The sequence below is a fragment of the Dermacentor albipictus genome, chromosome 1 (assembly GCF_038994185.2).
Source record: "Dermacentor albipictus isolate Rhodes 1998 colony chromosome 1, USDA_Dalb.pri_finalv2, whole genome shotgun sequence".
NCBI lineage: Eukaryota > Metazoa > Arthropoda > Arachnida > Ixodida > Ixodidae > Dermacentor > Dermacentor albipictus.
In genome coordinates, this window is record NC_091821.1 from 236520753 (window position 1) to 236542992 (window position 22240).

At 44.4% G+C, this 22240-nt stretch overlaps 1 protein-coding gene across 3 annotated transcripts in view; it reads right to left on the reverse strand.

The window, feature by feature from the left end:
- The window catches only part of LOC135901241 (NEDD8 ultimate buster 1-like), a 42678-nt gene that overhangs the window by 12703 nt on the left and 7735 nt on the right, over nt 1-22240 (reverse strand). The window contains exons 1-8 of one of the 3 annotated variants that reach the window (XM_065430955.2): nt 19036-19515; nt 18752-18916; nt 15111-15278; nt 14910-15036; nt 14573-14762; nt 12680-12866; nt 5280-5438; nt 479-775 (exon numbers count right to left, since the gene is read on the reverse strand). In XM_065430955.2, the coding sequence (XP_065287027.1) occupies nt 479-775; nt 5280-5438; nt 12680-12866; nt 14573-14762; nt 14910-15036; nt 15111-15278; nt 18752-18916; nt 19036-19143 (1401 nt within the window). In that variant the 5' untranslated portion in view covers nt 19144-19515. Of the gene's footprint in view, nt 1-478; nt 776-5279; nt 5439-12679; nt 12867-14572; nt 14763-14909; nt 15037-15110; nt 15279-18751; nt 18917-19035; nt 19516-22240 lie in introns of those variants that run through there. The other 2 variants (XM_065430957.2, XM_065430956.2) reach the window with 2 other exon arrangements.

The window sequence follows — 22240 nt, forward strand, 5'->3', positions numbered from 1 at the left end:
ACCTCCCCTTAGTTGTGCGTCAAGAAGCACAGCTTAGGGGTAGCAGATGAACAGATGTCAATGTGCATAGACCTTAATAGCTTGCTGCTTTATTGCAGCCATGATAGAGTGTATAAGCGCAACTGAACGAGGACATAGAAAGAAACAGATACACAGAGACAGCACTACTGATAATGGACGAAGTAATTGAAGGGCTGCTTTTGCAATGAAAATTGGGCCCCTCAGTTTCCCCTTGTCATTCCTTAAAGACACAAAGATACACAGGAAGGCAGAAACTGTAAGAGTGATCAACAGTGGTTTAACGTGGGATGTCACTGGAGCCAACATTTCGGCCAGGGGAGTCACCTTCGTCAGCAACGAACAAGCCCCCTTGTCAAAATGTTGGCCCCAGAGACATCCTTTGGTTGACCCCTGTTGATAACCAAAATTGTTACATTTAGAAGCAACAAACAAAAATGACTTCAAATTCACAACTCACCTGAATTGCAAGGTTTATGTCATTGTTGGCCTGCTGCAGAGCATGACGTGCATTGCTTGACGAGAAGCCCATGGCCTTCAAGGCGTCGTAAGTCTCTACATTAACCCACTCTCCATTGCATGTTTTGCCCAAGCTGCGTTTTCGAAGCTTCAGTTTCCTTTCTTCTAACTCTTTTTCATGTCGAGCTTTCCTCTCATCTTGCTGTGCAATGATGTGCTGCACAGCTAGGTCCACGTCTCCTCCAACAGCACGCAGTGCCAAGCGGGCGACAGATTCCGAGAAGCCCATTGCAATGACCTGAAAAGTGACTCAACTTATCCCACAGTTCGAAAAAAGCTGAAGGCACAGTCTTTAGAATAAAATAATGCTAAAAACATGTCTTCACACTCCGTAAATCAAGTAAGGAATCAAGGGGTGGCCAGCTTGGTCGCTAGAGTGGCTATGGCATTCTGCTGCCGAGCAACAGTTCGATTCCTGGCTGCAAAAGCTGCATTCAGATGGGGGCAGAATGCAACGCTTCTGCATATAGATTTAGGCGAGTGTTCCCCAGCTGTTCAAAATTAATCTGGAGCTTCCCACAATGCTCTTCCTCGTAACCCAGAGTGCAGTTTCAAGACATTAAACCCCATAATTTGACTTTTTATAATGTCAAGGAGTGCACTTTGACCTTTTGTGTGTAATCAAAGCAGTGTAACATTAAACTCTAGGCTGCATACCAATTTTTCAACAAATTCCCATGCTGCAGTAATAGAAATTTTCAGTGTTACCTACGGTGCCATTAATATTTTGATAATTTCAGTGTAACATACCAATGCTAAATGATCGCAAGTTACAAGTATACCCCATGCCAAGCTGCAAAAACTTCATTAAAATAAAACTGACGTGTTCTTGCAAGCAGACGCATGGTATCCAGGACAACATAGTTGTAAGAGGTTGCTATACTACAGATTGATTTAAGGGGTTCAACTGGCTTTTTGCGAATAATTTTTTTCGTTACCAGTGAACTCGAAGCAAATACATAGTTGTGGGATTTGCATAAGACCTTGACATAAGAGCCAGATGTTGACAAATCCAAGAAAGTACTTATTAACCCTGCACGACGCTATGCACAGAATTGTGCAATTTCTACAAATGCATTCATTTGTTCAAAACAAGGCATTCTTTTGTTCGGTGCACCCAAATCTTGTGCTTCCGCTCTGGCAATCTGCACGTTTGCAGTGCCATCTGACTAAAGAAACCGTACTTATGCACCAAAACAAACAGCATGGTCACACCTGTGGCAACATCAGCAAATAAGTGCAAATAAACGTTTTCTTTTTATTCTGCTTTTCTTGAATTCCCTGCACCTTTATCATTTGTAAAATGTGCGAAATCATTCAGACTACACCTACAACAAAGTATGTAACCTAGCTCCCAGAAGTGATCTGGCAGCAGCGAAATTAGTACATGGTCACAAGCGTGTACAAAGCATTATAATGTACATGAAGTGACCCCTGCCAGTCTTCGTACCCTGTGCAACATTCTAGATCATCAAGACTTGCAACCTTAAGACAATGTCGAGAGGAGCTACCAACAGAAGGAAATTATATTTTCCTCCAAATTAGACTAAGTTGTGCAGCCTCACTGACAGCAAGACGAGTCATGTGCTCAATACAATTACTTTGAAAGGTATGTGCTCAAATCTGCTTTTGAGTGCATTTCAGTGCGAACCTAAACAACATCCAGACATCCCTAAATGTCAGTACATGTGAAGAAATAGGAAATCTGTTTATTGTATACTAGTCTATGAAGGATCATCCAGAAGAACAAAGGACAAAGCTCCCAAACGCGATGATTTGTAATGATTCCGCTTCCCTATATCACACCACATGGGCATGCCCCAACGTGAAGGTGGCCCCGCATATACCCAACCCCACACCCGAGCAGTGGGAGGCCGTGCTGACTAGTTCGGACCCTCGTAACCAGCAGCAACTGGTGCGGAAAGCCCGGGAGACAGCAAGAGCCGCAGGAGCCCTCGACTAAGGGCGCCTCTCGCACAAGCAGAAAGACACCTGCTTATCCTTTCTTTTTTTTTTTTAAATAAATGTTTCTCCTCCTCCTCCTAAATGCGATGCACTTCTGACTACAGGTTGCAGAGGCCCTCATTACATCTGTGCCAAGCACAAGAAAGCATGAAAACCACATGAAATTTAAGAAATTCTGCAAAACCTTCTCCAGGAAAAACACATTAAGCTGCCCAACATCGATGCCCAGCATGATCCCATTGAGCAGTTGCCTGAAGCTCAGGGAACAAGTGAATTTGTTCAGACTGAATTGTGAAAGATGCAACGGTTGCTGAAGAATATTTTTCATGAAGTGGCAGGTGCCACTATGCCACACCAAGAAGTGAAGTCACTTCTCATTGCACAACTAACATCCCATGCCAGTTTTATAACCATTGAGATTCTTTGTACAAAGTCATGTACACACTCATAAAAGGAAAAAAAAAACCATGTTTGTGTTTTCCTCAACCTTGTCATTGGGTCTTATCTGGTCGCAGAGTAGGTTTAGAGTGAAAAGTAATTTTTTCACAGGAAATGGCCAGCGGCATCTGAAAGGGTTAAAAAGGAAGCAGGTTCATCCGTGGAGTCTGTTTACTTTTTACTTTGTTGTTTTCAGGTATCCTCATCAAAATATGCAAGTTCAAGATTTTTTAAAACTCCAGCTTCACAGAAAATTTGTTAACAGGCTCTTTCTTACCGTTTTGCTTCAGCGTACTTAAAATTTGTGGTGGTTGAAGCTGCAGGAGGGTTTTGCATTTGCCCATCGTTCGTTGTCCCGATGCTGTGTTGAGCAGATTCAGCTTTACGCTTCTCGTCTACACGCAAGCTTAAAGGGACTCTAAAGGCAAATAAGTTGAAGTGGGCTGTTTAAATACCGTTTCAGAAACCTCGCAACGCTTGTTTCGTGCCAAGAAAGAATGAATGACAAGTGAATCTGTACAGGCGAATTTCACCTCGAAGTATGGTTTCACGGCAGTGCGGCCCACGCTGCAGTGAAATCACCTTTAGGGTAAAATTCTCCACCATGCGAGGTGGGGAACAGAGTACCTGGCCAAAGATATGATGTGGACAATTTTCGCATCAGCGAATGGAGCCTGCTTTAAGAAAGATTTAGGCATTGTATGCAGGTATTTTCACATGGATTTTCACATAGACGTTCGGCGTGTTTGGCTTGCTCAGCCGGCCGCTACTGTTACAGCGGCAGCCGCCCGTTTGTTGACCTGTCGTCATCCCGCAGCAAATGCAGGATGAAAAAACTTGTGGAAAATTTCCCCCGCATAATGATCGCACCCCTGAATTTGCGTCAACGTTTTGACAAAAAACTGCGATCATTATGCGAGTAAATACGATAATTCGATGGCAGACGCGTGCTCTAATCCCAGCAGGCCTACGCATAATTTATTGTAAACTATCGTTAATTCGGAAGTATTTGGCAGCACATCAGTTAATTTGGTCAACCTGCAGCGCAACAGGTCAACCCGTTCCAAGCTAGGCGAGCGCAGAGCACCGCAAATGTGCAATGCAGAAGAGCAAAAATAGCGCTAGCGTCCAACTGAAATGGAGATGCGGACTCCGTATCTCCCCATCACCATAGTCATCAGCGGAAATCATACGTAAAGGACAGCATTGCTGGAACACTCATGTCTATTTGAGATGTTAAGGCCTTTATTCTTGCATTTACTGCCACGTTGGTGGACATGCCTTCGTAACTGCATAGTTGCCGTGTAGTCGCTGACCATCATTGCGTCGAAGCCACGACGGTTTCGTCCACAGCGGTTTGCTGCAAAGTTTCGTTTTGACTTGGCACCCATCTGCTACACACCTTCATAGCTGCGTACTCAGCCGATGATCACGTCCATAGCCGCCACTTCCGTAGCAGTTGGGGGCAAACAGTTTCATTCCGACTCAGTACACGAACCTGTAATGTGCATTCATAACTGCGTAGTCGTCAGCCATGATAGAGTTGATAGTGACCGAAGGTTCGTCCGCAATGGTTGCCGCAAACGGTACTTTTGTTTCGACTTGGTGCATGCGTCAGTCACTTGCCCTCAGAACCACATCACCGTCCATGATCACCTCGACAGCGGCTGCAGATTTGTCCGCAGCAGTTGTGGCAAATAGTTTAGTTTTGACTTACTGCAAAGCTGTTGAGGATGAAGAGCAACAGCTACATCGCGTTGGACGATTTGTTTGCGACCAGCTCACTGGCGAAAAAATAATCGGGATGTGCGCAAGGTAGTAATAATGCGCGTCAGATGAACGCACGCACAGCGGCAGCACTGCGAAGGAAGTCGCGAGGCCTTCGCTGCTACGAGCACCGATCAGTCACGCCATTATGAGAATTGCAGATATCTATGTTGCATGAAAGCAGAACAGAACACGATTTCATCATTCAGTAAATGAAAGTGCACTGACGTATAAGAATTTGTTTTCTTGATGCCCTCAATAAGTCGAGATGCGGTAATTTGGTCATTTTTCTCAGTCCTGTGAAATCTGAATTAACAAGGTTGTACTGCATTATGACAAAAAAAAAAAAAAACACACAGAGGGTGGTCACATAGTATATTGTAATGAGACTATCCCTTTGGAATCAGACATTGCTAGTTTGCAGAGAATGGTGTGTGCAATAATACAATGAGCCACTCCCAAAGTAAGCGGCAAAAGCTATGCCCCTAATTTAAGGTTTGACATAGGTGATGCCAAACAATTACTTTGCTGCTTCCACAGCACATGCATAAGGTCATCCCACAAGAACATACCTGTGCTAGTTTCGAGTCGTCAAGCTTGAGCCGTGAAATGAGAGCAGCTGCCTTTTGTAGATACTGCCGTGCCTCAGGATAATGCTCCTGGTGAAAGGCCACGATGCCTTGTAGCATATGTAAACGGCAGAAGAGGGCTGCTTCCTTGTTGGTGCCACCCTATGGGTGAAATAATCACACCAAATTAATAACGAACATTAACGAAAGACATTTGGTGATGACATCCAGAAACCATGCTGTATTAAAAATTAACTTTCTTACCTGCATAGACATAAATACAAGTTAATTTCTACCAGTATTGCCACACAATGCAACTTTCAGAAACAAATACGGAAGTATTATGCAAGGCCTCTCAGATGGCGATCAAACAACAAATTATGCACAATAAGTGGAAGAAAACTAACTAAGCTGCAATATGAATCCCAAATATTTAGCATTTCAATGACGTCACAAGACTGTTCAGACTGATCAAACAATCCTCAACCCACCTCCAATAAAATCTTTGCGTCCAGGACTTGGTAAACACAAATGTTTTCAGTGACAAAACTAGACAGCATACAACTGCCAGTTACGATGCACAAGTGCACGCAGGCATTCAGCACATTTCTTATTGCAGTGCAGCTCAGTCGCCGGTCGATTATGTGGACAAGCTCAATTATTTGAACAGCTTCGTAGCATTGCCACTGGTGCCATAGACACTATTTGTTCACACATTACAGCAACACCATGTTAACATGTGCCTGGCAGCGACACAGCACAACTATGCACTTAACGATAGTACGTAACTGCCAAGTACAAATTTGCATCTCTTGATGTGCGCTGCACCACTGCTTACAAAGATATGCAATGCCACAGCAAGTGTTACTAAATTGTACGCTACCAGTTTGCATTTTTTCCAAAGCGGTGAAAAATTCCACATCTGTCACATGACTGTGCAGTAGAAGGCGAGCAGCATTCCAAAATTTGGGCAGGGAGCACAGCGGCAGAGCGTATGACTTGTTTGGCTTTCCTCGATGTAGGTTTGTACAACAATGTGCTACTGAACGAAACCGACGCCACTTCAATAGAGATTTAGCTTGTCCGGTGTTCCAGTAAATCCAGGCAGAGTGTTTTACTAGAATGGCAGAAACGAGAGTGGCTGGAGCAGTGTAGCCACCTGGTGGTGCAGAAGTTACACCAGCAGCCAAGTAGAATGCACTTGGTTGTTGCATATTAGCTCAGCGTTTGCTTGGTTCAACTCTTCACGACAAGGTGAGACCACCTGTCAAGTAACTCGCATTCATGCCTCCCACCCATCCATTAAAATTCTCAGTCCACCTGTGCTTGCCACCAATAACGCACAAGCTGAAACTATTGAAACAAGGTACCTGCTACCGCATAGTGCTGATCATCTTGTGTAATTTGTTGCAGCTCATTGTCTACTAAGCGCACTACATCAATATGCTGTTATGCTTGCTCTATCATACGAGCATTTGCCAGCAGGTTGCAGCATCTGTGTAGTCAGCTTTCTTTGTGGCCATACCGCTTCTGGCCCTGCATGTATGCAGCTCAGATTTTATCATGCCAACACTGCTACAGTGCACTGCTTTCATTTCCGTAAGCGATGCGCCCTTGAAGAGCTCCAGCTCAGAGGCGGCAGGGAATGGTGGTGCCTTTGGGATATCGCCTATTAAAAGCATGCAGCAAGCTTACAACGGCACTATGTCCTACGTACTCCCGAGCAGATAGCAGAAGATGCTTATCACGACAGGGTTCGTGGAGATGCTGTACTCACACACACGGTGGTAATACAGCGTGTCGGGAAAGTAATGCAATTATTTTTTTTTTCCGGCGCTGCTATTGGACGTACCATGATCGGATTGGTTGGGTTAGATGGGGGAACTCTTAGCTTTTCATCATTGTGTGCAACGTGCTCCAAGCTCCGGGAGCGTCAGGATCGCTGTTTCCGTGACCCTTCTGATAGTGCTCTGTCAAGACGTGCGATAGCATCCGCACGTGAACGGTAGGCGATTAAGTTCTGTGCTAAACTCGATAAGATTCTTGCCGATACCTACCAAATGATTCAGCAAGCTTATGGGAATTCTGCTTTGTCATTCTCTCAAGCTTCAAGGTGGCTGAAGGCGTTTAAAGGGGGGCGAGAAGACGTGGATGATGAATCCCGCTCTGGATGGCCATCAACGAGCAAAAGTGACGAAAATGTGTCTCACGTTAGTTATCTTTTGAACACCGACCGTCGAATGAGTGTGCGGATGATAGCAGAGGCTGAATATTCAAAAAATCACCATGCACAACATTGTAAGCGACAATTTGAACATGCGGAAAGTGTGCGCCCAGCCAGTCCCCAAACTGTTGACCGACGACCATAAGAACCACTTTTGGAACGCATGCAAATTGAACCTTACTTGGGCAGTGTCATTACTGGCAACGAAACATGGGTATCCGAGTACGATCCCGAGATGAAGCGCCAAAGTTCCAAATGGCACAACTCTGGTCCCCTTACCCCAAAAAGGCAAGAATGAGCAAGTTGAAAGTGAAAACAATGCTAATTGTCTTTTTTTCTACGCCAAGGGTGTGGTTCACAAAGAATTTGTACCCCAAGGTCAGACAGTCAACGTTGCCTACTACGTGGATGTGCTCGAGATTGAGAAAAAGGTTCCTCCGAGCACGAAAGGATATCGCCGATACGTGGCAGTTGCACCATGAAGACACTCCCAGCCACACTTCCCTGCGTGTCCGGGAGTTCGTGGCCAAGTACAACTTGGCAACGCTGCCCCAGCGCCCCATAGACCTGACCTGGCTCCGGCGGACTTATTTCTCTTCCCGAGAACCAAGAGCACCCTGAAAGGAGTCCATTTTGGGACTATCGAAGCCATCCAAACTGCCATGACAAAGGCTCTAAAAGAGGTTCTCGTCGACGCCTTCCAGGATGTATACAGTGCATGGCAGAGTCACTGGCAAAAATGTGCAGATGCAAGAAGAGCCTACTTCGAAGAATTTTAAACATCTGTAATGATATCTTGAAAACGTTTTTTTACAGCTAAAATTGCACTACTTTCCGGACACACCATGTATTCTTTGCCGAGGCTGCCATCACGCCATCACGCATTTCAGATGCTTAACCATATAGGCACCACCGCAAGTAGGCTGAAGCCAGAATTATTGGTATATCGGTCTCTGCACTTTTCGAGAAGGTGGAATATCTTGTGCAGTACAGCACGGCAAATTTTTTGTTGCCACTTGTGGAATAAAGTCGCTTGTTTTCTGGTGAATCCAGTATGTCACTATTATTCGGACACCAAGAGGTCCCCGTTATTATCGGTTGGCAACTGCATGTGACCAGCATGAGAAAGAAATACTAACATGGAGGAATGCTCTGGTTAACTGCCGAGACGCACATGCAAGGCAAAACTATGCGTATACTGTGCACATTGACCATGCTATAGTATCTAGAATATACTGACTTGTGCCAAGTGCAGGCACCCGAGTGATGCCCGCCGTTGGACGTCGCAATGCGCTGCAGTACGGTACCGTGCAGGTCTCCTAGCTAGAGGCATTGGCACAACATACCCGTGCACAGAACTGTTTTTTTGTCTGTCCACATAATTACGCCGATTATTCAATAATAAATGACGTCTTCACGGTATCATGGGCAGCCCTCCAGACGGCAATGCCCGTAGGGACTGCCGACCATGCGGCCTACAGGCATCATCAGTGGTCAGGACTCTGCACACCAGTGTAGGCACTGCGACAGTTGACAAATGAGTTTGCAGCATAGTCTGGACACACTAACCCTGATAAGCTGAACTGCAATACAAAAAATATGCAAATATAAATTTAGAGTGCAATGAATGCACTCAATGTTCACCAGTTTGTTGGCGTCATGGCTGTTTTAAAGATGCATCGAGATCTATTTTGATTGCCAGAAACACTACAAGGGTCGCGCTTATAGGGTATGTTTATTCGTTTGAGTATACGTTTGAGTATAGTTTATTCAAAATGCCAGACTTTATGTCACTGACATTAGAGCGAAATTTGCTGATGTGTACTAATAAAGCTAGGCATGATGACACTGCTCATATCAGTCTGAAAATTCACTTAACACAGACGGAAAAAAAAAGACGAAGTAAAAAATGTGACGTTTTTAGTTTTTGAAAACGATACCCAAAAATATTTACATGCTTTCCTACGGGCAGAACTTAGTTTCTGCTGTCTTCATAGGGTGCAGCATCAAGAGAGTACTCACGATGGTTTAGCCATACGGGTACGTGTACATACGAAGAAACTCGTCAGCGAAAACTGAGGAGGAAGTAACCTTGATTTTACATTCATTAAAACTTCTTTCTGGGCGAGTTGGTGCATACTTGACATAAAAATTGTTACAGCGCAAACACATGATGCAAAAATTTGCAAAATCACAGGCTAATGAACCTTGCACTTTGATCATCAAGCTCCTCTTGCCCTAGAACAATCAGTATATAAGTTGCTTGACATCTGCCAGTGAATCACTGCTAAATTATGGTGTGAAGTTATGGCACCATACAGGAGCACTACGACACAAAACGTGTACTTAGCAACATTGATGTACATTGTACGTGTAATCTAGCAACATTGATGCCTTCAGGTAGCACGTGCGAGTTTACCGACCGGTTGCCTTCACCCAAAAAGAGATCACGTTCTCGTGACACCTGCGGCAGAAAGTATGTTCGACATCTGCTGTCAAGGTCCGAGTGGCTCGCTAAAACTCCCAGGGTTCTACTAGGAAACATGAATACCCAAGAAAGTGTATGGGGAAACAATGTCGCCGTAGGTCAATTGGGAGAGCATCGCATGCAAAATGCTAAGGTTGTGGGATCGTTCCCCACCTGCAGCAAGTTTTTTCATCCACTTTCATTGCCGTTTATTTATTGTTTCTTTATTGCATTTATTAAGCACAAGTAATTTCCCCTATGTTGCCCTCGGTGTCAGTGTTTGTTGGCTTCTTACGATACACCTAATAAAAATCGGGCCCCTCGGTTAACCCTTTTTCTTCTCGTTTACCAAGCATACTGAAGAATTCATACGGACCTCAACTACAATGCCGATGACGAAAACTTTGCCAGGAGGGCTCATATAATTGCTACTGCAATAAAGCCGAAATACAGCAATCCAACGTCACTTGGAATGTCCTGTCACATGTCTGAACTTGTGAAATATTCTTGCAGCCAACTGAAACGCAAATTTCAGTTTTGAAACCTTCCGGATCAGACATCTCCATAGCAGTTATTGTATTTTCTCTCCTCTGAAGCACGCGCACCACAGTAGTGGCAGTAAAGTAACTTTTATTATGGCCTTCATGATGACTGTGTTGTGGTCTCCAAAGTGAGATGGGCCCTTGATTTGCCTTTTATTCACAACTACAACTGAATTGAACTGAAAGTAAGTAGGTGGCGCACCCACTGTCTCAGCCAGATGTGGCCATCTGCTGTGGAGGTGGCCTTTCAGAAATGCTGGAGAATATATTCCGCTTATTCCGAGTATTCTGACCCCCTGCACTCAACATGGAACAAATGCATAATCAAAGCAAAATCTAATGATTCCTAGCATGATGCTAGAAGCATGCATCTCCAAACCGCAATTTCAAATAAATACTATGTGAAACTTGCTGTTACTGATCACGAGCTCAGGTAGGCACACTTGACAAGAACAATTGAGCAGGCATTTTCTTGAAGTCTCATGCAATTTGATTTACTGCACACTTGCATCTTGTCACACCCACATGTAAATATATACAGTATGCAGCTTGCACAACCACCAAATAGTTTCTTCAATGACCTGCCCAGCTGCTGGCATCGGGCCCAAAGATCTTCAATGTGGAATCCCCTCAAAAGCAGCAGCAATATACACAAGCTCCATCACAGTATAATTAAGTTTTTAATGTCGGCACTTAAATTTTAAGGGTGGATGAATATTCAAAGTTTCACATACAAATCACATATTACATACTAACTATGTGTATTCGAAATGGAACTATTCAGTACGTTCAAATATTTGAAACTACCCAAATATTTCACAGAAACCCACTTAAAACCTGGTTGCAGTTCATCTGCTAAACAATGTATCACAAATTATCAAGAAAAACAAACAAAACGAAAACATTTTTTTTCTGGGTCACAACAATGTCAGAACCAGCTCTGAATGGCTGCCAGTACAGTTATTACACACCTCGGTACTCATACTGTGACTAGAGACGACACGCGCACAGGTGCATAATTAAGGAACATGTACCGTCCAGTGATACTGTGATAGCGACTTCGTTTCAGCCTTAATATGCTTCACCACGTAACACGACTGTACTGCGGCAAAGCTGACAAAGACAACTGCCAATGAGCAACAGAGATTACAGCTTTGCCTCGCGAGCCCTCCCCAACAAGTCAATCTGAAGCGAACTGAGTTAAGCCTACACTGATGATGCAGCTTTGCTGCATTACGCAATATATTTTATGCATTTTTTTCGCAGTGGGGTTGGGCAGTTTTCGGGAAATTTATGGCCATGTACATATAAGCACATGGACTGGTCGAAATTTGGGAGAGTTGGCAGGTATGAAATATGCAAAATTCTGTAAGCAGGCTTTTCTATGCATCTAACGTACCCTAGCTAATATGGCTAAGCTCGCACTAACAGCACTGGTGAAGCTGAGAGAGAGACATTTCTGAAGGTCAGATGGTGCGAGACAGAAGGCGAGAATAATGGCGGCACTGGTTGGCACGCCAACATTTTATTTATGCTACTGGCCTGAAACCTGCCAAGTTGGTTAGGTCAGTCTGACTTGCAGAGAAGTGCACTTGTGAATTTTGCATATCCTCTTTTACAGTGACACTACACTTAATGACAAAATTTCCTTCAGTCTTTACTTAATGCACTTCAATTTTTACGACAGAGTAGACATTAATTTCAATATTTTTAGCGTACAGTAGTCATTGGTCATCACATTTAAATTCACTATGTTCAGGTTAGTCACAAAAGGTGACTATGCTTTGTAAACACTTTCCTGAATATTAACTTTAGAACCATTGAAACCAATTTTATGGTTTTGCAAAGTTTGAAATGATGAGAACTGACTCAACATGAATTCTTGAATCAAAACGGAAATAGACTGAATAAATCTAAACAGAAGCAAAAGAAAAGTTTCTGCCACAAGGCAGTGCCACTGTGAAGTGTGGATAGTGTACTATGTTCCCACTTACATTACTCTTTAATTTTCTGGCTCATGTCTCATTTCTCAAGTAGAGCTTTTGCATGCACCAATACTGTCATGAGAAACTTAACATGACATCAGCTTTCCTGTCACTATAGCAGGTGTGCTAACAGGAGTGCATGCACAAGAACAGTGTCGCTAGAGCTCTGCTCCTTAGTAACGTGCCTTGATTGCAGTGAGGCGTTCCAGATTCTCGCCATAGGAGCGACGAAAGCCATTTTCGCATTCCTTGAGTCGTGCCTCTGCGTCGAACAATTGGTCAACACTTCTCAATGAGAGGTAGCACCAGGCAATGTCAAGGCATAGCAGTGCATAGTTGTCCACTTTTGTCAGGAGCTCTGAATTGCAGGTCCTACAAGAAGGCACTTCCACATTCATAGGGTGTTTGTACTGGGGCTCAAATGCAGAAACAAACAATGCACCTACATGCAATTATATTTATCCTTTATATTATTACTTCATGGATTTACCATGTGATGTAATAATGACTAGTCATTGTCACAACCACATATACGTCCAGAAAAATATGCACCAAGTAAAAACAAGGAGAATACAAGGTATAACAAAATGAACAGTGTGCTGTTAGTAGCTATAAGAAGGAGCTGCCAGCATTTTCTGATCTATATATTTAGCTAATTACTTATCACTAGTAGTATTTACAATATTTGAAAGTGTCAAGTCAGAAGGTCTTGGATGTCTTTCTAAATGCAAGGGTATCTGCAGGTCTGGAACAACTCTTTAGTGTGCATTTAGAAGCCTACAAATATGTTTAGAAAGTCTAAATGGCAGCCCACTAGTGCACTTCAGCACTGCTTTCAAACCTGTTTAAATTTTGGAAATACCAAATCTATACTGCAAGATTCAATATTGAGACCTTCTACTTGGGTAACGAGTCGTGAACATGGGTAGAATTTTTGTCCTTAGGAGTGGCCCTTGGTACAAATTTCTGAAAGAAGCCTTGCATACTGTGCTTATACGCATTGTGAATATAAATTCTCAATATGTCAATAATAAAGTAACTAAGTAAAAACATCGGCTGGGCTTTAAATGCAGATTCACTGCCACCCCTTCAACTAGCAATGGTAAAAATTTTATGTACTAAGCCTACAAACTTGCAGATTCGACAAGTGGTCTGAAAACAACAGTATCGTTCATTGCTCACAAAAATTACAAGTTGATTCGGTCAGATATGGAATAAGGCAATGTATGTATGCTGCCATGTATGCAGATGAAAAATTTTCAAGGAAAGTGAGGCAGCCCATTATAGTCTGAAGGTAGCTTGCCCAATTCAAACTCCAAACTCCATTTGGTGCTCCTATAAGCGAAGTCGTAATGATACTTTTTCTGTGGTGCCCCATTGTACCGTCCAATTACATGTCATTTTTTGCTTCCAACATGCAACAATTGTATTAGTTCAAGCAGTGCAAGCATGAGAAAGTACAAATGTGCGTTTCGTTGTGGGCTGGTCCAGTTCTGTAACTCAGCCATATGTAACAATCTTAATGTATGGAGTCAATGTTATGTCAAGTCACTCTTTCCTTTTTTGCTTCCAACGTGCACTAGGCCATCTTTGAAAGTGCAAGCCATAAAAAAAGTTGCTGCTTCATCAGTAGCTTTAACTACGAAGCACAGAACTAAGTACAGGTCATTTATGGCATGTCTGAAAGCTGCAATGCTGAGGTTTGCCATATGGGCATTTTTCTTTTAACAGTGCAAGCCTTTTTCTTTTAATATGAAAGGAAGAGTTGCATAAAGAATCACCGTCACAAACAACTGCACGATATGAATAGACTTAACTTATGGGGCACTTAATGGGACAGCTAAATGAACTTATAAAAAGATAACCATTGTTAATTTGCAACTAGGCTTGACCGAGAAATCGGAGTTCCTGGATTTCATTTTCAAATAAACGCAGCTGACCCTGTCTGCGCCTACAAACTCACTGGTATAAGTCCCCACCTTAGTGAAACAATGCTACACTTAAAATTGAGCAAGACCTATTTCTGAAGACACTCTGCAATATATGGCGCAATTTTTTTAAATCAAGCTTTCGCTGACCTGAACTCTTTGTCTGCTTCAAGCAGCAGCAACAAAGCCTCGCTGTACTTCTTCCGTTTCAAAGCTGCCCGGCCTTTCTCATGGAGGACCATAGCAACACCAAGTGCCTTCCTTTCTGCCATGGGGAGAGCAATAGGCTTTCCAGTTTGGTCAGCTATCTGCATATAATATCTGCTGCTACCAGGGTCATCTGAAAACAGAAACCAAGTAGCATAACATAAAGTAACAGCGCAACTGGAATATTTAGCCATGGCTTGAATTTCATGGCGTCAAGCCATCAGAATCACCAAGGCACAAGGTCGAATTACAAATGTACGTAGAACTCAAAAGTACTTGCCTGAATCAACAGAGGACAGAAGGCCAGCGTCATCACGAATATTCTTCAGTTCGACTTCCTGCCTTTCTCTCTCTCTTGACTCATCAGCAGTTTCCACAAGAACCAGTGCCATTAATTGCCCGTTATGCTATCAAGGTAAGATACATTTATTAAATGCAATGAGGAAAACAGGCCAGACCTTAAGTAATTCACGTTACTTACCCTCACACCTTGGTCTTGCAAGGAATTGCCATCCTGGATGACCCTGCCACCAGAGATTAATTTAACCATGGATGGGTCCATGCCACACATTGAAGCAACTACTTCTCGTAACTTCTGACCACTTTCTTGCAGCATAATTTCAATCAGTTCAAAATCCTTGCGTGGTTGCTGAAAAAAACAATTAAAACAAATTCTTATGGAGGATACAGCAGTAATTGTTAATGTAACACTAGCAATAAGCTGCACAGCAGAGGGTCATTAACTACCTGTGTTACTCAAGGTGAAGAAGCACTGGTGTTGAAGCAAAAGTTGGCTGACATTGTTTAGGGTTTCTTTGTTCATAAGATTAGGGTATGTGCCTCATAATCAAATTGCGGTTTTGGCAGGCAAAACCCCAGAATTCAATTCAAGATTAGGCTATATTGCAGTAGTACCTTGTGTAAACATCGATAGTTGTTACTAACGGAAGGGGAGGAGGCCAGTGCTGGGACAGCCTGGCCTCCACAGCATTCCTATTGTTAGATTTTTATTATAAATGTAAACCACCTAACATGCCAAATAAAACCAATATAAGTGCTGTGGTAAACTAAACATTTGTATGACTGTACAATGAAAATGTAAGAGCACATACAGCAGAACAGAAGTATCCATTTATCAGAACTCAGTGATCATAAATGGGCAAATTCTTGCTTGCGTTATATGGTAGGAAAGATACCAACAAGATATGATTCTTAACGAATTTACTAAGTGCCAAATTTTGTTTTGCAACTTCCCGTCTTGTTAGATTTGTATTGGCATGCCGAAAGCATCAGCTGGCGAGGGCAATGTTGCACTTAGTGACAAGTCGTTGGCAGAAAGGCAACATGAAACATCTTTCTGCTCGGCTTTTTGGCACACAAATACCTGCAGTTGCTATGTTGTTTTCTGTACTGCTTGATGTGCTAGGGTCTTAGTAGTCTTTCTCTGCCACCTTGCCTCCTGATCACTCCAGCTGTTTGTGAGTGGACACTCATGGGTCATAGCTACTAAAAGAACCCAATGTGACAGCCAATAAGATATTGTGCCGGACATATCGGAGCCAAAACCAAAGGTGGTTGGAATTGGCAAAAAGCAATCTTGTGAGCAAAAATGGTAAAAAAAATTATGGGGTTTTACGTGCCAAAACCACTTGCCGATTATGAGGCACGCCGTAGTGGGGGACTCCGGAAATTTCGACCACCTGGGGTTCTTTACCGTGCACCTAAATATAAGTACACGGGTGTTTTCGCATTTCGCCCCCATCGAAATGCGGCCGCCGTGGCCGGGATTCGATCCCGCGACCTCGTGCTCAGCAGCCCAACACCATAGCCACTGAGCAACCACGGCGGGTAAGGGCAAAAATGGTAGGTTCCCGACAGTGGGTAGAGAAGTTATGTTACTCGAGTTACATAAGTCAAGCAAAAAGAACATTGCTCTAAATGGGATGGCTCCTTCAGCAGTTCACATCAGAAATTTTGTTAAAGGGCCCCTCACCAGGTCTGGCCATTTTCGGCTGACAAGCGCGGAGCATACAATGCGGGCTAACGATCGCGTCTGCTAAATATTACTTCGCTACGCGCTGAATAAAAATCTGAAACTTCAAACCCAATGCAGTTTGCCTTTCCCCTCATGATCGCTGTGCTCCAAGCCAGAGGGCGACGTACACGTGCTAGTGCGCCTACATACACATGTTCACACTGCGACGTCGCTTGTGGCGACACGTAACTTCGAGAATTATTCAAGCCAACATTTGTTTGTTTAATATGTTGCTAGAACAGGCGAATTAAAGCTTAGTTAATTAATAAAACACATGAACCGAATTGCTGCATATTTTTGTTTTACTTTGCACCACAGCAAGAGATGTACTTCTGCTTCGTCTGCTTGTTCCCATGTCATGCAGCCACATGCACATACACCAAAACAATGTCATTTTCTACCATGTTCAAGCACGGGATCATGCTCTGATCCGCTTGTGTCTGCCTCAGTATTCGTGTAGCACAGACTTATACCGCTATTCAGGTGTCCTCATGCACAGCACGCAAAATCGTGTGCTGTGCGAAACAAGACAATCGCAACAGCTCGCACGCGCCGCCGTCAGCGGGAGTGTGCCGCGCCACAAAAGAGCGAGGAGAGAAAAAAAAAAGAATGAAGGCGGGGCCTGTGACATATGCGCACGCAATCGTCGAGGTTCGATATCGGAGAACGCAGGGAAGGAATTTCACTTGCGGAGGTTAGATGGGGCAAGTGGAGACAGCGTCTATGTTTGCGGTGAAGCTCGCTTCCCGAAATATTTCTATATCGGCTATCAATGAGCCATTTGAAAAATTTTTGCGGCAGAACTAAAGGACACGTAACAACTTCCAGCGCATAACCAAAATTTGCTATGGGGCCTGGTGAGAGACCCTTTAAACAGCAGAAGTTGTAAAGTGTGTTCAGCGAGTACAGATTATTTTCCAAAAATATTTAGCAATAGCAGAGATGGTAGAATAGGTAAGGGTGCGTAGGTGATGTACCCTCCAAATGCCAGAGGCGCTCTTCCAATGCCTCTACCACATTCCACAAGTGACAATCCTCCAGTGCCTTCTCCCATATGAAGCCAAGAGCTTCGTCAAATTTACATAAAAATTCGTACGTTTTCTTCTCACTTCCTCCAATTTCTGGTGGCAGTGTTGCACACTATTTCATGGGAACCTCGCATGTTGCTCCTGGTGCATGCACTGCAGGTGGAGCTTACAACATGGTAGGCAACATGCACAATGCCTCTGCTAGCAAGAACAGTGGTTACTATGAATAAGGAGGCAAGGATTTTAATTTATTTTGAAACCTTATTAATATCTTATACACATAATCATCGTGTAATCTAGGCATGGGCCAGTTTGCAAATCTCAAACCTGTGCATTGAGGGGCCCATTAAAGAGTGCTTAGATGTAAATGGTCACACTGGATGGAATAGTCCACACAGCAAGAGTTCATGATGGCACAAAGTGCAGAAAGAAAAGCACAATCTAGGGGCAACAATGCTGTGGGAACATTAAAAAAAAAAAATTAAGTATACATGTTGCGCATTTCATAACAGCCACTCATTCTGACATCCCCTCAGTCAAATCCATGGAACTAAAAATGTAAGAGTAGCTTAGTGCAGCACTACATCACGCCCATTGCTATTATACATATGAAAGCCGCTAAAGAAGTGATTGTCTATATTAAACATGTCCAGAGGAAATTCTGACGCATTTTAGGGCAAGAAAATTAGATGCTTATTTGAATCGAACAAAGACTTTGTTAAGAGGTCAATTGAGCCCAATTGCAAGCAAGACCTGCAAATACAACTTTTTGAAAGAGTGCCGAGTATTAAGCAAGCAGTGAATAAAACATGGATTTTAATGCTTTAAGACACGTAACAACGACTTTCTGAAAAAAAATTAAATTGGTGACGCTTGCTGCACTGATACGTGTTTGTCACTAACTTAGCCACAGAAGACAAAGCAAAAAAATTATATAGTTATTTTGATAAAATGACAATCCTAGTAAAGACAAAGGTGTCCTAATCTTTGGCAACAGGAGTTCACTCAAGCAAGCTCTGAAACCACTCGATACACATCACGACAAACATGTTTACCAACCTGACGAGGGTTGACTACTCTTACTCTCAAGGTAGCCACGCCAGTGCTTTGGTATTTCCTGTTCGCCGCCAGTTTTTCAACGGCATGGCATCTCAAGTGCCTGAAGACAGCAAGCACAACACCTGGATCCAGCTGCAATTCAGTCGCATACCGAGCCACTAAGTTCTGAAAAGTCAACAGTAGTGGTTAAGTAAACGAGACGATGTAGGAGAAACATACATCAAAACTATACAACTAAATGGAGCGAAAATTAACTTGTGGCAAAGCATCTAGTGTTCACTTACATCGGGAAAGGTTCCTTCCTGATCGTTCACAGTAAAAGGAGGTAGCCACAGCTTGACGCTCTCGTCGTTGAGCTTTTTACGAACCCGTGACACAAGCTGGTCGTCCATCGTTTTCGTAGCCTAGATGCAGCAGTCAGACTACCCGATTTACAGCTCACACTGCTAACGATGACTTTCGTGAACTACGCAACTAAAAAGCTTTGGCGAAGCTCCTACAAAGAAAACGTTGACTTCGTGACATTCGACAAGACCAGACACGACGATGACAATTCGAACACTCGAAGCTCACGTCTGACTCGTCTTGACGCTGACTCGGCCCAAATCAGCTTCGTACGCCACCCGTAGAGGCGCCACTGTAGACTTCCTTTCTCAGAAGCGCTCGCAGCACGGGTCGAAACACTAACAATGACGTGGGGTACAATGAATTACTGGAATGCCAAAGCGAGACCAGTGACCTTCAGCCACCTTCAGCGCCTGCAGCTGCAGCACGTGCGTCTCGTTGCATGCTCGCTGCAGAGAGAAAGTAGAAAAGGTATGAACTGCGCTACAGTACCGCGAAGTAGAGTGGGTACCCTGACGGCGCGTTCACTCCGTTCCAACACACCGCTGAGGGGCGCCACCCATTAGAATGAATAGCGGGAATTTTAATTTTAAGGCGGCTATCGCATGCGGTCGCACATTACTGTTATTAAAAAAGCTAAGCTCTATGCCGTTTGCTTTGATAGAGAATAATTAGCGGTGATGTTGACGGCGAATGTTTAATTTATTCAGTTGATGGCAAACGTTACCTTGCGTGCACCACTGCCGTTTGTCTACACAGAACACACGGAGACCTGTTTCCTTGAGGCGTTGTTGTGCGCCATTGTTCATAACCTATGAGAGGGTTGAGCACAGTCATTGCCTCACATGGCACATCGCATTGCGGCAGAAGTGCTGGTTGTACGTGCCAAAGCCACTCGGATATGAGGCACGCCGCAGTGGTGGACTCCGAATAAAATTTGACACCCTGGTTTTCTTTAACATGCGCCTTCCCCCCCCCTCCCGACCCCCCCCTTCACCCTGTATTTACCTCTCCTCAGCTTGTACGTTAGTTGAAGGGTAAGCGCTGAAGGCACGCAAGATGGCGATGTTTGGAGACAACATAAGATCCAAAGGGTGCAATCTTAGCACTGACGCAATCTTCAGAATCTGCCGGCCTAGCTCGCTTTTTTTTGACGAAACCCCAATCTCGCGAAAGCATGACCCGCACTGCGCAAAACCATGCTTTTGACTCCAGGTCATCCTCGCAGCGCCCCGGTCACATTCCACAAGACAGCGGAATTTCTACGATTTTGGCGCAGTCAACGAAAGGTGTGGCACGTTATTTGTCGCAGCCCACCTCATTGTTTTTGCGAGAAATAAAATCAGTCGATCAGTCCTTTCTCTCCTCCGCGAGCAGAGGCGGGCTAACTTGTCGGAGACCGAAGAGACAAGTACACCACACCAACTTGCAACTTTCTTCAGGTGTCGCGAAACCCTGTAGATACAGAACGCCACCCATTCGGGCCAGATAACATGACGTCATGGATCGGAGTGAAAAGCCTCTCAACGCGCTCACTTGCCCGCGAGCAGTGCATACCTCGAAGGACCGCTCAGCAACGTTCATATGGACATTTCATGAGTTCACAAAAGATGTGCTTAGGTGTCCTCGGTGCATTGTCACACGAAGGCTGCACCAAGTCGAAGGCCTTGATGTGCCGCTTATGTACTTGTCGACTTATGTACAAACCGTCGTATTCAAAACCGTGCTTTTGGCGCCGAGTTTTTATCCTCATTTCGTTTCGTTAGGCACTCTCAAAGGTGAAGCGTCTCCCGAGCAGATAAGCCGACCCGCGGCTAGGCTAGCCACCCCTAGGAGGTCTTGAGCTACCCTACCGCAACAGTGGCCGCTGCCACTTTGTATTTTCGTTCGTCTCGCTCGCCGCGTTTGCGCGCTCCTCTCAGCAAGCCCTCTAGCTACAGTGCTCTAGCGGAACGGAGGTGCCTTCCTCTTTCGCCGCGGGAGAAGTTCAAGCTGCATACCACCGGACTCCACGGCTAGGGGTCAGCAGTCTTGTGGAATTCTAAAAGCTTTCAGTGGATTAGTCGTGGCGCTCTGTGCCTCTGGACGTTCTCCTCAGTTCGACCCAAAGAAAGGGTGCGGCAGTTTCCCGGAACTGTGAAACTTGTCACAAGGGCAACCACTTCAGAATAACGAAAGGGGGGAGGGGGCAGCGCCCGTTGCCTCGATGATAGGCGCGCAGTGTGGCACAACACCGTCTGCTCGCGGTTGAGCGTATGCACACTTATGCACACCGTCAGCGCCACCGTGTCAGTTGCGCGAAACACCGAGGCGGCCGCTGCTACGGAGGCATGCTTTTGCGGCACTCGTTTGAAAGCTTTCGGACGTTCTAAATTGCGGTTTTAAGGCAATCGAAAACGTCGAGGCCCATTTTGGACCACCGACGCTTGAGAAAGGACGTGAATTCTTTTACTACAACCACGTATACCAAGTCTCAGAAGTAAACAGCACGGACATCCCACTGAGGTGCTTAAATTAAATTGTGGTGTTTTAGGTGCCAAAACCACGATCTGATTAGGAGGCACGCCGTGGTGGGAGACTCCGGAATAATTTGGACCGCCTGGGGTTCTTTAACGTGGACCTAAATCTAATTACACGGGTGTTTTAGTATTTCGACCCCATTGAAATTCCGCCGCGGTGGTCGGGATTTATTCCCGCGACCTTGCGCTCAGCAGCCCAACACCGTAGCCACTAAGCAACCACCGCAGGTAGCGAAGTATTTTTCACAACAAAGTAAGTATGCTTACGGCGTCGATTTCGAAGTGCGTTAACAAATCATTATTTTATGCCACTTAAGTGAGCAAATACGGCCGTGGACGTCTTTGAACTGTCATTTGTCGCTTCCTTACTTGGAGCGTGCCTTGCACCTCACATTGTAGAGGTTTTGGCGAATTGGCAGGTGAGTGCTTTTTTCTCCGTTGACGAAGTGCCTAGACCATATTCTGGTATTGTCGTTCGGGCTCGAATGTCAGAAGGTATTACCGCTGAAGAATCATAGAGAGCAATCAGCTGAGACTAAACAACGTGAAGATTGAACAAATATGCTCTCGTGTGCGCGAAGGAAATGCCAATTTTCGAATACTCGTCGTGTTCTGCAGTGTACTC